The sequence below is a fragment of the Seriola lalandi genome, unplaced genomic scaffold (assembly GCF_002814215.2).
Source record: "Seriola lalandi dorsalis isolate HSWRI2012SDOR001 ecotype SW California unplaced genomic scaffold, Sedor1 jcf7180002054422, whole genome shotgun sequence".
NCBI lineage: Eukaryota > Metazoa > Chordata > Actinopteri > Carangiformes > Carangidae > Seriola > Seriola lalandi.
Window position 1 is genome coordinate 143,130 of NW_019524975.1, and position 18,157 is coordinate 161,286.

At 41.7% G+C, this 18,157-nt stretch overlaps 1 protein-coding gene across 2 annotated transcripts in view; it reads left to right on the forward strand.

Annotated features, from left to right (window-relative positions):
- Positions 1-18,157, forward strand: part of actn4 (actinin, alpha 4) — a 60,679-nt gene that overhangs the window by 27,825 nt on the left and 14,697 nt on the right. The window contains exons 2-10 of one of the 2 annotated variants that reach the window (XM_023410344.2): positions 6,712-6,826; positions 7,466-7,585; positions 9,549-9,635; positions 10,753-10,840; positions 11,693-11,771; positions 11,956-12,037; positions 16,097-16,182; positions 17,697-17,789; positions 18,015-18,140. In XM_023410344.2, the coding sequence (XP_023266112.1) occupies positions 6,712-6,826; positions 7,466-7,585; positions 9,549-9,635; positions 10,753-10,840; positions 11,693-11,771; positions 11,956-12,037; positions 16,097-16,182; positions 17,697-17,789; positions 18,015-18,140 (876 nt within the window). Of the gene's footprint in view, positions 1-6,711; positions 6,827-7,465; positions 7,586-9,548; positions 9,636-10,752; positions 10,841-11,692; positions 11,772-11,955; positions 12,038-13,315; positions 13,402-16,096; positions 16,183-17,696; positions 17,790-18,014; positions 18,141-18,157 lie in introns of both variants that reach the window. The other variant, XM_023410343.2, reaches the window with a different exon arrangement.

The following is an 18,157-nucleotide window of genomic DNA, read 5'->3' on the forward strand; positions in this document are numbered from 1 at the left end:
CAGTGTTTAGAGTTGCTTCAAGAGTGAGCTCATCAGTGTTACCAAGATAAAAGGGTGTGTAATCAAGAAAGCACACACACCCACACACATGCACACACTGCTGACGTCATGCAGAGAATGCAAGGCAGTTGAGCGGTAACATAGTGTTCAACCTGGCTCATTTTTTCCAGGTGTGCAAAGACACACCCTTGTGTGTGTGTGTGTGTGTGTTAGTGTGTGTGTGTTAGTGTGTGTGTGTGTGAGCATGCACACTCTGACTTATACATACAATTAAGGTGCGCACATGCATTGAGAAATTGGGTGTGGGAATAAATTACATATAGGCATGCTTGTAACCTAGTTTAAGTGAGCCATACAAGGATATCATAGAGGTGTGTGTGTGTGTGTGTGTGTGTGTGTGTGTGTGTGTGTGTGTGTGTGGTTAGATGTCCTGATACCTGTGTCTCTTAAGCTCATTCCTGTCCAAGGAGTGGTGTGTGTGTGTGACAGAGCTTTAAAAAAGTGTAAAGATGGGCAGCATCAGTCTATAGAAGCTCATGTTTTCAGTGTATGTTTTGACAGGCATCTCACGTGCATGCTTTTGGTTGGGCTGGAACAGCGAGGCCAGCCCTATAATCCAGAATGTGGCTGACTGACTGACTGACTGACTGACTGACTGATCATATTCCCGCCATTGGTCAGCAGAATGCCACATGACTGAGTTGGAGTTTGACCTTTGTCCTTTGCTCTTTCAGAATGAATTGGTGCAAACAGTTTATATTAGGGGGACGTTTACAGCCAAGGTAGCATATTTGAAGTGAACCGAACTGGTCTCAGGTTCTGGTCCAGCTTCACGTTGCCTTTTGCCATTGTATTTTTGGCCCGCTGCAGATTGATCACCCTGCTGGTTGGTTCATTTAAAAAGAACTATATGTGAAAACACACTAATATTCTGTTGCTTTTAACTTTTTCTCTGAGTCAACATTTTACAAGTAAATACAGCTGAAATCACAGCACATGATTTCATTTGTAAATAAAGATTAGCGTAGCCTACATGACATCACCCATAGGAATCTCAGAGTGAGTTGTTCCGTCGTCACCATCTTGTCAGTGCCTGACTCCGCCGAACTGCCGGCTAAGCCTTACTAAAATTTAAACGAGTTAGTTACATAAAAATTCACCCCTGCACAGTTGTCATGAAGGAGGAGATTAGCTCTATGAGAGATGAGTCTTGTCTTTGGTGATTGAATCGCTTTTGGAGCCTGCCTCAAGCGGCCATTTGAAGAACTGCAGCTTGTGGTACTAAAGTGTTGGCTTCATGTTTCAACCTCGGAGGTTGATACTTGGTGTGAACGCACTCGAGATGCGTTGAGGACGCGTTTGAGATCTCTCCCTCCCTCTGACACTCACATAAACACATTAACAACGGAGCCCTCTGTATAGTTGGACTTGGTGAAAACAACACATTTGTGGTGGTCAGTCGAGGCGCATGTTAATGGCAGGTCTGAACAGGGCCAATGTTACTTCTTGCTTGTTTGTACTTTAAAAAATACTGCTATGTTCCCCTCTTCTCAACTAGTGATATCTGCCTGACCCTTGACCTTTAACCCTGTTGACCTAGTTAGTGGTCAGAGTTGAAAGACTGTTGGGGGGTCACACTGATGGCTCTGGCACAGGTACTTGTGTGTGAGTGTGTTAGAAGACAGATCAAACAGCTGACCCCATTAGGCTTCCTCTCTTTTCCAAACTGTGGCAGCAGTAAAGGAGAAATGTTGGACAACTTAACCACTTCCAGACATACTCCCACCTTGTCTGGGACACAAACAGCAAAGATTTCTGAAGGCTCACCACACACACTGTGCCCCCCCTTTAGAAGACACATTATCATTATCACCATCATCATTGCTGCTTTGATGAAGTTTTTCCATTACGTTTGATAGATATTCATAGATACAAATCAAATGAAAACACTCAGTGGGAACTAATTATGCTACCTTTGTATGGACAAAGGGGGATTTTAGAGATGAATTGATAACTGTTACAAATAGAGCCCACTGAAATAATTTTCCCACACATTCTGGAGATGAGGTCATCAAAGTTGGAGTCACCCTTACTTTGATCAAAGCCACAGTTGGTATGTGAAGACTCATGAAGAAATACGCCCCGCTTCTCATCCTGCAACACATGCTGATGGAGAAATCCTGACCCCACAGAATTTAACATTTATAGCCACTGGTTGAAATAAAACAGAGGTGTTGCATGTGGATGTTTGCGCGCAAGAAATAACCAAAAACTCCTAATAACTTCCCCAGGTTTAGCAGCCAGCAGGTCGATAGTCATGAGTAAACCGTCTCCGGGTTACTCACAGTTTGCACTTTAATCCGATTACAGGGCTTTTGGGTATTAAAATTTTCAGTTTACAAATACTGATGTGTGTAAAATTGCCAAAAGCAGCTTTAACATGCATCAACATGATAAAGGTTAAACAGTGACAGGCCTGAGATCAGACTGGGGTTCCAGTTGACGCATGCAGCAGAAATAACAGAGAGGATGTTCTTCACTGTGGCTACAACAGTTATGTAATAGATACTAGAGGATAAGAGCGCAGGGCTTCATGCCTAAAAATGTAAACCTTCTTAACACCCGGATTCAGATTTTCTCTCCTCTGTACCACGCAGCCTTTAGCTTGTTATCTCTGTCCTCAGCTCAGGTCAGAAATCCCCTCATCTGAACCATCTGAGCTGATCTGTGTAGCCAACACAGAGCAGCCACATGGACAGGTTTAACAGGCTTCGCTCTCGCTCATTCATCCTGTTTGGTTGCTCTCTTCAGGAATCAGGGTCAGTTCACTTCTATTTAAGACAATTCACCAAGTAGATTACCTTCAGAATTAAAAGTGGAACCTGACAGCAAAGGTGCTTGAACTTAAAGATGTTTACATAGACAAACAGAAATCTGCATTATCTGAGTTATTTGAAAGCCAGTCAAGGTCAGGCTTAAACTAAGAACTAATTAAAACAAATTCTGATATTTAAAATAATGCTTGTGCTGACTAGTTTTTTAGACAACAGGCTGATGATACCTTTTGTAGAAGGGAATAAAGCTCAGCCCATGTTATCTGTGAAGCAACCTGCCTGAGAAGTCACATGATATCAAGTCAACAGTAGTTTGTGTCACATGCTGTACCTGATGTTGACAGCCATATCATGCACTGTAGGTATCAACTCCCTTATGTTATTCAACATGTTTGAAGGCAATGTAGTTGGACTGTCCTCAGTGTGGTTCAGTGTCTATCTGAGCAGTAATGCTGTGTGTGCACGCCTGTGCCAGTTTCAAGCACATGGCAGCACCACACCTTGCTGTCCCTGAGTGACATAAGGTAGCCAGGGGCAGGCTACGTTTCCTCAACACAAAGAGCTAACTGAACAGAATTCAGCAGAGCAGAAGTTTTTTTTTTCCCTCCCTTTTTGTTACAGACCCAGAACAGCCTGATTGACAGTCCTCTCCTGGCAGCGTACAGGGCTAGTTCAGACTCTGATAAAGGCAGGCTGAAGTGTCCTTGAGCAAGACACACGGTACTTAACCGTGTGAGGGTCTGACTGTGAACAGAGGGGTTGGAAGAGTGTAATCTGTAGCATGTTATGTTGCACAGAACATACAGTTCTCAGGCTCTCTGCGAGTCTCAGCCTGTTGCTGTCAACACTCCCAGTGGCAGCGGCCCTGCTGGAACATGGCCGACTTTTATAGGTTTAGTCAAGCAGCTCCCTGATACAGTTCACATTGCTAAACTTGCTTTTCAAATCCAAAGCTTCTCACCATGCAGAAACCTTCATTGTTCCCCACTGGCTGAGATCACAGTTTTGATAAGCTAAACTGGCTACTACATCAACAACATAAGCAAGACATATAGAAAAATAACATGTTATTTAGACTCTGAGTATCTGGCTCTGTGTGCATTTAGTTTAAATCCCAGATTTATATTAAAAAAAAATAAGGAAAGTTTAAAACATTGACATTGTATAATTAACATCCTGGGTAGAAACAGAATGATGGAAGATTTGCACATCCTATCCTCCTGTCAGTTCCTACCATCATTTTACTTTTTTTTTTAAAAGATATTTGTTTTTAGAGCGCTTCACCAATCAGAGATATTCATCGTGTTCATTTGTGAGATCACAAACGCTTCTCTTTTAAGGCAAAGCTTGAAGCCCCTATTACACTCATGAATCATACATCTTACTGTAACTCAGGCAAGATAAGTTTTAAAGTGTTTCATAGATAATAAGTTATGGTAAGAAATATGTTGTTGATGTGTTGTGATGATCACAAACTGGAGGTTTTAGCTCCAGTGCAGTGATTTGAATCAGTGGCAGTGATGAATGCATCTTCACGCTGATTGTCTTCTCTGTGCTAAACTAAGCTGGAACTTCCTGTCATTGCAGTGCCACTTCCTGCTGCATTGTCCTTAACTGTGTGTGTGTGTGTGTGTGTGTGTGTGTGTGTGTGGGGGGGGGGTAGAGTGGGTAGAGGGTGCATTGTCTTTCCACCCCCCCACCCCCATCCTGCCCCCTAACTTTGTCTGTATGTCTGTTTGTTTATGTGAAATGTATCTCCCCCTCCTCTTGTCCCAGTCCAGTCCAGTCTCAGAGAGGGAGCTCTGTATATATATAATTGAGTGTGTATATGTGTGTTGGAGTTGGGGGTTGGTACCGGGCTGTCTAGGGGAGGGTCACAGAGAGCGAGAACGGGCCGAGGGAGAGTAAAGGGGCTGAAGGGTGCTATTATCCACGAGGCTCAATGGGAGCTTTGTACCGGTGGCCACAGTGGGCCAGTGGGGAGAGGGGCAGGGCAGTGAGCAGCACCCAGTCATAATGTTTTTGAACACACTGTGCAGGAGAGAGAGGGAGACAAGGAGGAAGTGTAACATGAACTGGATTAATCCTCTGTCACATGTTTCAGTTTCAACACTGATATTTTCCTCAAAGTTGTTGTATTCCTGTATTCGTGTCAGATACTGAGAGGGAAGTAGGTTTGTGGCTGGAGTCGGTCTGTTCCCGGCCTGGATGAGGTGAATTGGTACTAAAATTCAAAGCACACTGACTCCAACATTTCAGTAAATAACCATTACTTTTCTTCATCATCTATTATTTTTTGATAAGTCTTTCCAAAAATTGTCACAAAGCCCATTTTATATTTCCTCTAGCCCAAGGTGACGTTTACACATTGTTAGTTTTGTCATGATGGTCAGATGGGTTTGATTTACAAAGACATACAACTGAGAAAGTCAACATGTTCTCATTTTAGAAGCTGTAACCACTAAATGTTTCATATTCATTTTGATAATGATCGCAGAATATACAAGTTATTATTATTATAATTATTTACCTCTGAATCTTCTGCAGCATTTCAGCAGCAACACATTTAAGAAGCGGTGTCGTGGTGCCACTCTGTCTTATAACACGTCACTTTTATCTTTGTCATTTTCAAGTTGTGCGTTCTTGCTGGGAAATGAACTCCACTTTCCTCTTTCCTTTTTCCTGGTCCCTTCACACACGAGACATTCCCCCTTAAAGCTACGTTTAGATTTCAACTGTAATTCATTTTCATTGACTGAAACCTACACAAAGATCCCTGCAATTTGTGTTATTAACTTCAACTTATTTAAGCTTTAAGAAGTAAAAGTTTCATTTTTATATGATGGACGTTTACATTATTTATTTATATATTTCATCTCTTAAAGTTGAGTATCAGTGGTGGCAGCTTCAATGAGAGAGTGCAGGCCGGACCTTGACCATGTATTTTGGTCACTTGGCATTTTGAGGCATTTCTCTTAAATTATATAACAATTAACGAGTCATGACAAGAAACCCTTTAAAGTGTTTTTGACACCTTGACTGATGATGTGCCATAACTGAGATTTTTGGAGAGTGGCGTGACAAAGCTTCAGCCTCTCCACAGTCTCCACCGTGCCTACCTCAGTGCCACGAGCTCCTTCAAAATAAAATGATTCAAAACACATTTCTGAAGAATGTTGGCTAACCACAAGCACAAAAACACAGATTCCAACCCGCTATTGATGTGTGTGATTTGTGCTGGTGTGCGTCTTCTCCCAGATGTCTGTGTTTGTGATTTGGTACACCATTCTGATATTTAATTACATATATCACAGATGTTGTGTTTGATTCCGGTCTAGTTTTCAGATAGTAAAGGGGGATCTTTCTGTCAGATTTTCAGGATTTTCTTAGTGTCACCATGGGATATACTCTGGTAGCTTCTGATGTGACAGAGAGGGTGTTTTTTGTGGGACTGAGCCCTAACATGGAAAAAAAAACAGCAAACTGAAAAGTATGAAGGCAGAAATCAAGATGTTTGTTGTTGCCAATATGTAGTTCAATGGATAGCAGCCTCAGAAAGTCTGTGTTTACTATTTTACCTTAACATGTGCATTGTATCCTTATTCTACTGCCCTTGTGATGCATAGTTTAAATTGTACTTTGATATCAATAGTAGTTCTTATATCCTAGGTATTGGTATTGTATTATAACATCTGTCTCCTCCCCTTTTCTTCTGCTACTTCCTGTCTTATCAAAGCAACTCCATGACCTCCCTTCCTGTCCATTGAATTTCATTTTCTTTCATTTAGTTCAAAGTGGTTTATTATCGTAAAAGCTGGAAAAGCATTCTTGCTCTGGATAATCACCATTTGCGTCCTGTTTCTGTGTTCTCGTGCAGACATTCACGGCATGGTGTAACTCCCACCTGCGGAAGGCCGGCACGCAGATAGAAAACATCGAGGAGGACTTCAGGGATGGGCTCAAACTCATGCTACTGCTGGAGGTCATCTCAGGTAACTTTTCTGAGCGGCCTCAAAGCGCCAGCTGTAATGATATTTGATTTATGTTTTTGAAATGTTTCATACAGAAGCCGCAAATGGAAATTTGTCCATCCCGCTACACTCGCTCGCTCGTCACCGAGCAGTGACCTGATTTTCAAAGCTGTGTCTGAGCTGTCAATCAGAGTGCAAACTGTTTTCAGATGTTGAAGATGTACAACATCTCTGTCTGCGCCAGGGTGTGGTCATTCAGATTCCAACCTCAGTATGGATCACAGGCATTGCACAACAAACTGTGCACACCCTGCTATAGATCAGTCACTGTGTATGACAGTGTTCCTCTCAAGGTCTCTTGTTGGATGTTGTATTAGAGAAGCTCTTCCTGTTGTCACAGTAGATAAACATTTGAACCACTGTCACCCCATAATGAAATTTGGACTTGCATGCAGCTTCCTTTTTCACATTCACTTCATTTTTTTTCTGCTGTGAGCGACGCTAATGTTGCTTCTGTAACCTTAACCGTCCTTACTGAATGTTGTTCTGCTGAGCCTGTGGAAACACCACAGGAGCAAACACACTCACTTGTCCGTGTGTGTCCGTGTGTGTGTTTGTGTGTGTGTCCGTGTGTCCGTCCGTCTATCCATCCATCCACAGGCGAACGGTTACCCAAGCCTGAGCGAGGTAAGATGAGGGTCCACAAGATCAACAATGTGAACAAAGCCCTGGACTTCATCGCCAGCAAGGGAGTGAAACTGGTGTCTATTGGAGCAGAGGGTAAGCATGTGTTCATGCACACAAACACATCTGGTGGATGCGCTAAAATTTAATGCGTGAAATCGAAACTCCTCTTCATGAACTTCAGAAACCTTGAAACGGTCGAAATGTAACGCAAAAGTCCCCACACCTCAGAGTGGAAACCACCGTCTCATTCATCTTTCTCAATCATTCAGATAAACTTTTGAACCCAAGATAAAAAAAGGAACTTTTGTTTTGAGTCTTTTTAACATGTAGTATGTGTCGACCAAATCAAACCCAATACTTGCTAACTTTTCCTTTATTTTATAGCTGTGCAGCAAACTGAGGCTAGAGTAACATTTCATTAAAAACAGACTCAGAACAGCAGGATAGCTCTGCTTCATGAGTACAGACCCTGCATCTCTACTTTTCTTCAGTGCTGTCCTTTAAATTTTGTATAGTGTGCTGTCGTGTTTAGTATACCGTGTGCATAGGAGTGTCAGTGTTGATCTGCTGTGGCAGAAAGGTTTGTACAGGAGTCAGTTGGCCTCTCTTGATGAAAAGTGAAGTTCGGGTGAAGTGTTTAAAGAGTTCTGGTTCACTTGTTTAATTGGTTGTGGGTTTACATATCTGTACCGAGGAGCCCACTGTCTCATAATTCACCCAGGCCTTTGGAGAACAGAGTGACCTGAGTAAAAGTATATGAATGTTTGGATGCTCAGCAACACATTTTAAAATCGACAGAATGCAAGTGTGCTCAGTATGCACAGTAAAACTGGATCTGTAGTAACTTTTTCTCATAACTACCTAAAGTTTCTTTTTGGCATATTGAGTTGATGCTCTTTACTAATGAGATGTTTTGAAGGAAGGATTGCACTTCTAACTCGTACTCAGAATGGAGGACAGTGACCTTTCTCCTACTCTATCAGGACAAACATGACATTCCTGCAGCATGGCATTGCTGAGACTGATGGCCACTGAACACAAGATTGCTCAAAATACTGCAATCCTCCACACACTCGCACACAGCTTCTGGCCTTCCATAAAAGCAGCCCACTAAAGGTCATCTGCTGGAAAATGACAGAGAGACAGTGAGGGACAGTGAGGGACAGTGGTGACGAGATGAGAGAGGAGGACGTCCTACACTTTCTCTGTCAGAGAATGTTTAAACCAACACGTGACCAGACTTACAGTTGTCCTGAGGAACCTAAGTCTTTAAGTTATTACAGAAAAGTTGAAGCACTGCGAGGCCTGTTGGTGGGGAGACATTCATGTTTGTTCACAGAGCAGAACCAATATAGAAAAATTTACAATGAGCATGACAGTAATTTATTAGTGTTTTTAAAATGTGACCTTCAGAAAGATTGTAAATTAATTAAGCGGAGTACAAATCAGCTGAGAGTCAAAGATGCATATCAGATTAAACATGAGGAATGTTAGAATGAGAGAAATGTGGGACAGATCCACAGGTGACAGCTGACAGGTGAAAGTATGAATCGACTAATAGTCTCAGTGTGTGTTTGGGTCAGATTCCACTCATAGTTTAATCCACACGCCTGCTTACAAACGGATCATTACACATGACTTACTTTCCTGTCCTGCGTGTCTTTGCGTGCTCATTAACCTGCCAAATATCTGTGGATCGTGGTGGGAAAACCCAGATAATGCTGCACAGTTCTCCTGCACAGGTAGAATGAAGTAATGCTTAGGTGTGTCTTGCAAGCACCAACTGACTGTATGTTGTATCTACCAAGACTGAATTTATTCTACAAGGGAAATCATTGTTAAAGATTCACACTTTCCCAGGAAATGATGGAGCTTCAGCAGCCGTGGGACATTAAGTGCAGTTGTGTGGGAGTGTTGGCATTATTAAATGAAAGAGCAGATGTAAGATTGTAAAAACAGCAGTGATAGATGAGACTTATGGTCCACAGTGACTCTGGATGAAACAAAAAAATGAGGTGATTTTGTTGAGACCTTTTTGTGTGTGTGTGTTGTGTAGAAATTGTTGATGGAAACGCCAAGATGACTCTGGGAATGATCTGGACCATCATCCTCCGCTTCGCCATCCAGGACATCTCTGTAGAAGGTACGACTTCCTGTGGTTTGATTTGCATAAACGCATTCAGCACTAGTAGCAACTTGGCAAAGCAGTGCCTTGCTGAAGGGCACTGCGGCAGCTTGAGTCCCCGCCAGGTTTTCAGGATTTATTAGCTGACTAAGCCCACTGGAATCTATGGTGTTTCCACACACATGCGAATGTGCAAGTCAAGGATGCATTGTGGGAACTAGAGTGGGAGTAACAAGGCTAAAGATGCACACGCACACCAGGGGTGAATAGTGACGGAATAGAGCCAAGATAAAGAAGCTCTGATCTACATGACTGCTCACCAAGACTGACCATGATGTGAAACTACAGCAGGGTGCTAGGACCACCAGTATAAGTTGTTGTGGTCGTTATTATTATTATTATTATTATTATTATTAACCTGATGCAATGAAAATTTGCGATATAACCATTTTTTCAAACGTCTGCAACTAAGTTATTTTTATTATCAAATAATCTGTCGGCTTTTTTTCTTGGTCTGTAAAATGCTGAAAAAACTGTCCAACCCAAGGACAGTGAATTTACATTGATAGAACAGCAGTAAATCACCGTCCCTGTAATTTTCTGACAATGAGCCAATCGATTAATCGACCAATCCTTTCTGTATTAATCAGTCAGAAATCCCAAACACTAATATATGTCTATACTCCACCACTTCCTGCTTTCACAATGTTTTTTTGTCTCTGCATTTATTTAGGTTAGAGCTGTAATGAGTCTGTGGTGGCTAATTAAAACTGTCTGAGTTGAATTAACTCCGGTGGGTGGGGACCACTACAAGGATTATTGAGTCATATTTTTACTCTCCCCAGTAACTGATACTTTTTTGATGTTTGTTCAAACAACAAAAACATCCTCAGTATTTCCAGGCCACTGATGAGCACAGACACAGTTTATATTTAGCTCAGTCATGAAAGACACTGCAGTATTTTTCTGTCTGCTTGCCCACTCTTAATGGAATAAAACAATTAAAGTCCTTGATTCAATGTAAAGAGGAGACATTTCTTCACTGTGTTCAGACTAGTGCAGACCTCCTGTTCTCCTCACTCCTGGTGCTGCTCCTGTCTTCTTATGTTTCTTCTCCCCTTCTTCTTCCCTGCAGAGACCTCTGCGAAAGAGGGTCTTCTCTTGTGGTGCCAGAGGAAGACCGCTCCCTACAAGAATGTCAATGTGCAAAACTTCCACATTAGGTAACACACACGCACACATGCACACGCACTATAAGGTTGGACTGATTGCAGTTTTTCAAGGGTCATTAGTGTTATTGGATCAAAGCTGTTGACAGTCAATACTCCACAGTAAAACTCTCCAGTGATAAAATTTGTTATGCTTATCTGAGATCTGCAGGAACTGTCATGATGTCAGAGCTGGACGACCCAACTTCCCAATGTTCAATATGTAAAATAAAAAGATACTGATACTGTGGTCTGTTAAACACACACAAACAAAGATTTACACAATTTGCACTGAACACACACAGGAACTCTGTTGTCAGGGAGCAGCTTGGCTACACCCTATTGTATATTAATAAATATGTTTGGGAATATGGATTTATGTACCAACATAGACAAGTGTTGCTGAATGAAATCTCAGTAGTCTATCTCAGCAATATAAAATATTCCTGTAATAAACTACATTAATTGTGTAGAAAGGTCGCCCCCTGTTGGAGAAACTGGAACATGTTTTTCTGCTCTACAGTAGACTGACATGACAGTAAATGTACTGTCACTGTCGGTTACTGTTGTTGTGTGGTACCTGTCCATTTGTAGATGACAGTATACAGCACATACAAAGGTCAGGTTATATGCAAAAACCAAATTACTAGCATTTTCATGAAGACAAAAAAAGGTCTTTCAGAGGTGTGGTTTTAGTTAAAAATTCAGTTCAAAGTCACAATGAAGAGGAGTTTTAGGGCTGCTAGCTGTGATGATGGGGACTTGTAGAGCAGAAAAACGTACAAATCACAGCCAAAAAGTCATGTTCGTGTCATGTTACCACCCCCCTCCGCCTAACGCTCAGCTCATCTGTTCTCTGTCTAACAGCTGGAAGGATGGTCTCGCCTTCAACGCTCTGATCCACAGACACAGGCCTGATCTCATCGATTACGACAGCCTCAGAAAGGTAGACACATACACACACTGTATTTGAAGTTATTTAAGCAAACACGCAGTTAACTTCCACTTTACCAGTGATAAAAGAAAAAAAAAAAACATTGAACTTGCTGACAATAACAAACTTAAACCTAAACTTACCAATTCTTAATTAGCAAGTTTATTGTCTTCTGGCTCTGCGATTGGTTGTTTAGGATGACCCAGTGACCAATCTGAACAATGCCTTCGAGGTGGCTGAGAAGCACCTGGACATTCCTAAAATGTTGGATGCAGAAGGTAAGCCTGAAGTGTGCTGTGAACCAGCTGTGTTTGTAAATGATACTGTGTTGTTGTAAATTGTCGTGTGTACTGTAATCCACTGCACTGTATGAGAGTTTTCACTAACTGGCTTGGTTTACATGCACACAGCAAAGTGACTGTTGCCCATATAAAGTATGTGGGCAGTAGTTTACTCCTGTATTATTCTCATTTATATTTGAATTTCCACAACACTGAAACAGCTGCGGTTCAGATTGTTTCATATAAATCTCATGCAATCCGTATGTTGTGGTGTACGTAACTTAAATTGCACAAAATCAAACGCACCTAAATCCTCCTTGCTGTAAAGCTGTAAATATGTCTGCAAAAGACTGTAGCTGTTCTCTGACCAGCAGCATGATCACAATCATTGTGACCGTCATTCTTGAGCGACTGTAATTATTGTCTCCCCTCCATTACAGTCACAGTGTTGATGTGCATGTACATGTGGCCACTGATTTCCAAACCCACTGTTGAACCCGTTACTGTACATGAGCTGTTACAGCAGATGAAGAGGTGTCATCCTCAGGATCAGTGGAGCCTCCGTCCCTTCCCGTCATGTCCTTGTTCCTCCTCTGTCGCCTTTAATGCTTTGGATTGTAAAGCACATGTCTAAATGTGTGAATGCGTCTTAATGTCTTTATCTGTATGTATGTGGGGTCGACCAATATCGGCCCTGAGGGCTGATGCTGATATTTAGATAGTCATTTGTTGATATTCAGTCTTTACATTTGAAAATATGACTGTCAAAAAAGCTAAAGTGTTTCCCTGCAGGATGTTATTCTGAAATTTCCCAGTGTTTGGAAACTAACACTGGGATATTTTAGTGCATTTCATTTAAAAAAAAAAATAAAAAAAAAAAGAAGATTTGACAATAAAATAATAATGAGGATATATACATGTAAAATACACACATGCACAAAAGCCTATTTATTTTCAACTTTTTATGTAGCTTTGATCAGGGAGGAAACTCCTTCACTGCTGAAGTGTTTTAGTAAACTACTATATGGGTCTGACCCTTGTATGCACAGTAGTGTTATTCTGTGTGTGCCTGTACTCACGATCAAGCTCTCCTCATCCTGAATGGCTGTTAATGGCTACAGCGGCTTATTATGTGTGTGTCTGTGTTTGCCAGCTTGTATGTATGAATGTATGTTCCTATATGTGTGTCATGTTGTTTATAATCACATGTCCCCTGTCTTGCCTGTATGTGTTTGTGTGAGTGTTCATAACCATGGTCTCCCCCCCGCCTTGTAGACATTGTGAACACTGCTCGTCCAGATGAGAAAGCCATAATGACTTATGTGTCCAGTTTCTACCATGCCTTCTCTGGAGCACAGAAGGTACCCTCTGACCCCTCCTCCTTGACCTTTTAACCGTCTGTTACTAACAAGGGGCTGCTTCCTGTCCAGCATGGCGTCACTTCTCTCAACAGCTGTTAAGACCTGGGCTTCAACAAAGACACTGGATTATTGTCGGGACACAAACGCACACAAACGGTGCTAATGTAACTTTGCTGCTGAAAGCAGTAAACGCTCTGTCCTCTGTGGTGCTGTGATGTGTTGTCATAGCAGTGAGTCTGACGAGGCTGCAGAGGAGTGCAGCTGAGCCTGTGGGTAATGCTGTTTTAGGAAAGGTTATCCATAAAAAAAATCAAGCAGAGATTGGTTCACCTGGTAGAGTGTGTACCATGAAGGCTTAGTGCCAACTGCAGCGGCCTAGGTTCCAGTCCAACTCGTGGCCCACATGTCATCTCTCTCTCTCTCTCTCTCTCTCTCGCTCTCGCTCTCGCTCTCGCTCTCGCTCTCGCTCTCGCTCTCGCTCTCGCTCTCTCTCTCTCACAGAATAAAATAAAAATACCCTAAAAAATAAATAAAGCAGAGATGTTAATGATTAATCACGGTCAGGTTGTGTACATCCGTCTGTGTTTTCAGCAGAATTTCTATACAGTTGAGAGGAATGGGGGGTTTTCTAGCTGATACAAATGTTAAAGCCACTTCCATAGGTAGACATTGCAAAAGGTTTTGATCCAGATCCTTAACAGATGAACGACAATTATAAAAAGTAGTTCCATTTAATGTAATGTATTATTACTATTAGTATATTTCCCTGAAAAATTGTCTTTTCTTAATATTCACGAAGTAGTGAACCCTCAGCAGTAGAAGGTGGATTTCCTCCTTTTTAGAGCAGTGGCCTTTTGGTTTCTGACCCCTGAAGATGAAGCACAGTCTTCTTGTGAGCCCTCACCCCTGATTTAATATGTTGCCTGTCCAACTGAGGGTGTGTTTTGAAAGCAAAGAGTGGAGAAGGTGTGTTATGTGACTGAGGGGCATACATTTGCAAGTCAGATAATTGTTATGATAAAGATAAAGAGCAGTGTAAAATAAACCTGTTGGTGCTTTCTGGACAGCAGCATCTTGTGTAAAGAAAAGAGTGTCGGCATTTGAAGGTTCAGGGGTTCAACTTTAAGCCCATAACAGATTCTGTGAGTTTAGTTTTATTTTGTCCTTTCCTGTTATTCCCTCTTCTACTCCTCCTGTTTTCTACCCTCCCATCTCTTGATTCTCTCCTCCCTTCTCTGCTTCCCCACCTCCTCTCTTATTTTTCCTCCCCTCTCCCCACCCATCTCCTCTCCCTGTAGGCCTGTGACAGGAAACAAGTTGATGCGTCTCTTGTTTTGCTCCTCTTCCTCTAATTAATTTTCTGGCTCATTCAGAACTTGTTTGTGTTCCTCTGCAGTCTCAGGGGAGAGGTGTGAGACAAATAGACAGATCGTGTGTGTGTGTGTGTGCGTGCGCGCGTACGTGTGTGTGTAAGAACTAGTTCCATGTACAGCTTGTTCTCGTTTTAATCCTTGAATTATTTACATGAAGTCAGTAGCTACAGAGAAAGTTTGTGTGTAGAAACAAACTCTTAAATCTCCAGACTTACTGCTTTTTCCAGCATTCCACTTTATTTACTTACATCCTGTTCACATAAAGCATCAGCTTATTCAACATCTGCTGTGAAATTAAATTCTAATTCAAATTTGCCGGGACCCTGAAACTGTGTCAAAGTCCTCTTCCAACTGCAGTGTGTTTTATTAGGAGTTAGAAAGCATTTATGATTTGTTATCAAAGTTCAGACTAAACTTTTTAGCACTTTCTACTGGATCACTGTTTTTTTTTTTTATTTACATATATGTATATATATGCTAAGCTAAGATGCTAAGATATCCATGTTAAACCTAGAGCTGGAGTTAATGATTATATTGGTTTTTGATTATTCTGTCATTTATTTTTCAGTTAGTCTTGCGGTTTGTAAAATGTCAGGAAATAAAATGGTGACAGATGCCCCAGTTCCTTGAACTCTGCAGGATTTCTCCAAATGAGCTGTATTGCACAACTTAAAAAAAACAAAACAAAGATTTGCAATCATACAAAATGTATCAGTCTCACATTTAGGAACCAGAGTGTATTTATCATTTGATAACTGACTCTTATAACTGATGATTATCAAAGTTGTTGATGTTTGTGAATCAGTTAATGGACATGTTTAGTTCCTCTGGGACAGTTGTGGTTGTTTAAAGTTTTTTCTCTGTCCTAACAAACTGCAGTTCGCTCAGAGGATGACACAGTCTTGTAGTTTCAGACCTCAGTGCAGTCATGTTGTGCTGCCTGATTTGTGCTAAATGAACCAAATTAAATGAAAGACCTGCTTCAGAGTTTGAATGAGCTGCTTTGAGTGGATTGATCCCGACACAGACCCAATGAGCTCGATTAAACAGCCGATTTGTGCGTTTGTGTCTCGACCGTGACCTTGTGGCTTCAGTGTCCCTCAACTCTCTTCAAGAGGACACTCGTCCCCCTGTCCTCGTCCCCTAAAGAGGGGGCCACTCTCTCCCCCCCGACCAACTCTTGCCAGCTCCCTTTGCCCTCACACCCTGCAGGGAGCGAGGACCGTGTAGCTTTGGGTAGCTTCGGCTTCACTCTGTCTCTTTCTCTCTCTCTGTTTACCATTCTCTGTCGACCTCTCTCTGCCCTGCTGGGTGATGCGTAGACATCGTGGGTACGCTGAGGCCGGATGAGAAGGCCATAATGACCTATGTATCCTGCTTCTATCATGCCTTCTCTGGTGCACAGAAGGTGAGCTCCTCACGCTTCATACTCACACTAACACTTTGCTGCAGCAAAACAAACCAAAAAAAAAAATATATAAGGGTTTCCATTAGTCATATGTTTTAGAGACATATATCCAGACAGTGACAGAGCAGTTTTCTGGGGAATGCAGTAAAGATCAGCTGGTATCAGAAAATGACTCGGATCACAGGGATGCACTGGGATGTTTCCCCAACATTTGTTAGATGGAGCTTTTCAGCTGCTTTTTCTTTCTCCTGATTGGATCCAACTGTAGAGGAATTCAGACTGTCAGTTACAGTTTTACAGGCACAGACGCTCTTCAGCATAGTTTTAGAAACTCAGGGAAAAGTCAGGAAATATTTCTCATGATGGGAACAACAAACGCTTTCCGATGCTTCTGTTTCGGTGCTTTGGACATTGACCCTGTTTCTCCAAAAGAGATTTACTTTATGGTCTGGACTTAAATTCCCAAACTCATGTCAGTACTGTGATGTTCTATAATGAGTGTCAGAGAGCTTGCAGACTGAATGAATACCATGCTGTCCTATACTGGGACTGTCATTGGTGTTTTTAGTGTCAAATTGCTCTGGAGTTTCCAGTGGGATCATGTGTAACGTTGACTTTCTTCTGAATATCCCAGCTGGACATCTAAAACAATCTAAAATACATGTACATACAGAAATGTGTATTTTCTCCCATGGAGAACAATATGACATGAAGAATTATTATACTGATGTGGGTTTGGGAAACCAGACCTGTTTTGGGGAAACACTTGTTAATGTCTCACCAGTTTCTTTCCAGCTATTAACACTTGTCAACTCTAAATGTTTGTTTTGGTATAAGATATGATTTTTGTATATATGTATATATATATGTGACATGCTTAAACTTAAAAGTGAAATATTAGAAATTTATGTTATGAACAAACAAAGGAAGTTTGTTGCATAGAATATATCAACATGTCAAAGTGTGTACTGTTTTTTTTATTTCCAGTGGTACAGTAGTGTAATATCCTAGGCAGACCCACTGATGCGGACTGCAGCGCAACATGAACCTGTAACTAGATGTATGGACTGACTCCTGAGTTGTGACGGGAGAAGCATGGAGCTTTAAAACACACAGATTTACTCTGGCACATTGAACTAACCATCAGCAGCTAGAGCATGTTTATCTTAGTCAGATGCAACGAGTTTTTGTCTTTTTGCACTTTCTTAATAACGTGTCTGAACTTGTGTTTACATTTATTCCAATTCACTGCCTGTGTGTGGAGTTTGTATGCACAAATTTGGAGAGCAAAAACTCTTATTATAACAGTGGTAATGAAATCGCAGGTTGAGCTACTAATAACAAGCAACAGACACTTATTTAATGTTTGGTTTAGTGACTTTAAAGTGCAGCATTGTGTTTGAAATATGTAGCTGCAGTGAACGCTCTCACTAAGCTTTGGGCACAGTGAGTGGACTGTGACAGTGTTTGATCCCGTCACTACGAGTGCGACTCATCGCTCTGTTTCCTGATAGGCTGAGACAGCCGCAAACCGTATCTGCAAAGTGCTGGCTGTCAACCAGGAGAATGAGCAGATGATGGAGGACTACGAGAAACTGGCCAGTGACGTGAGTAACAAACTTTTCAGCCCGTTTACACCAGTGCCGATTAGAGCTCTTGATTTTAGATCCGTTGGGTTCCATATATTCATTTACCTGACCTTACATTACAGATACAGTGATCAAGCTACATTTGCTTTCGAGACTTTGTGGAAAGAACTTTTATAAATGAATTGCGTTTCACTCGATTATTTGTCCTGACTTGTGTCTCCTCGTTTTCCCCTCTGCCTCCAGCTGCTGGAGTGGATCCGTCGGACCATCCCCTGGCTGGAGAACCGAACCCAAGAGAAAACTGTAAACGACATGCAGGCAAAACAGGAGGACTTCCGAGACTACCGCTGTGTCCACAAACCACCAAAGGTTTACGTTCACTTGCT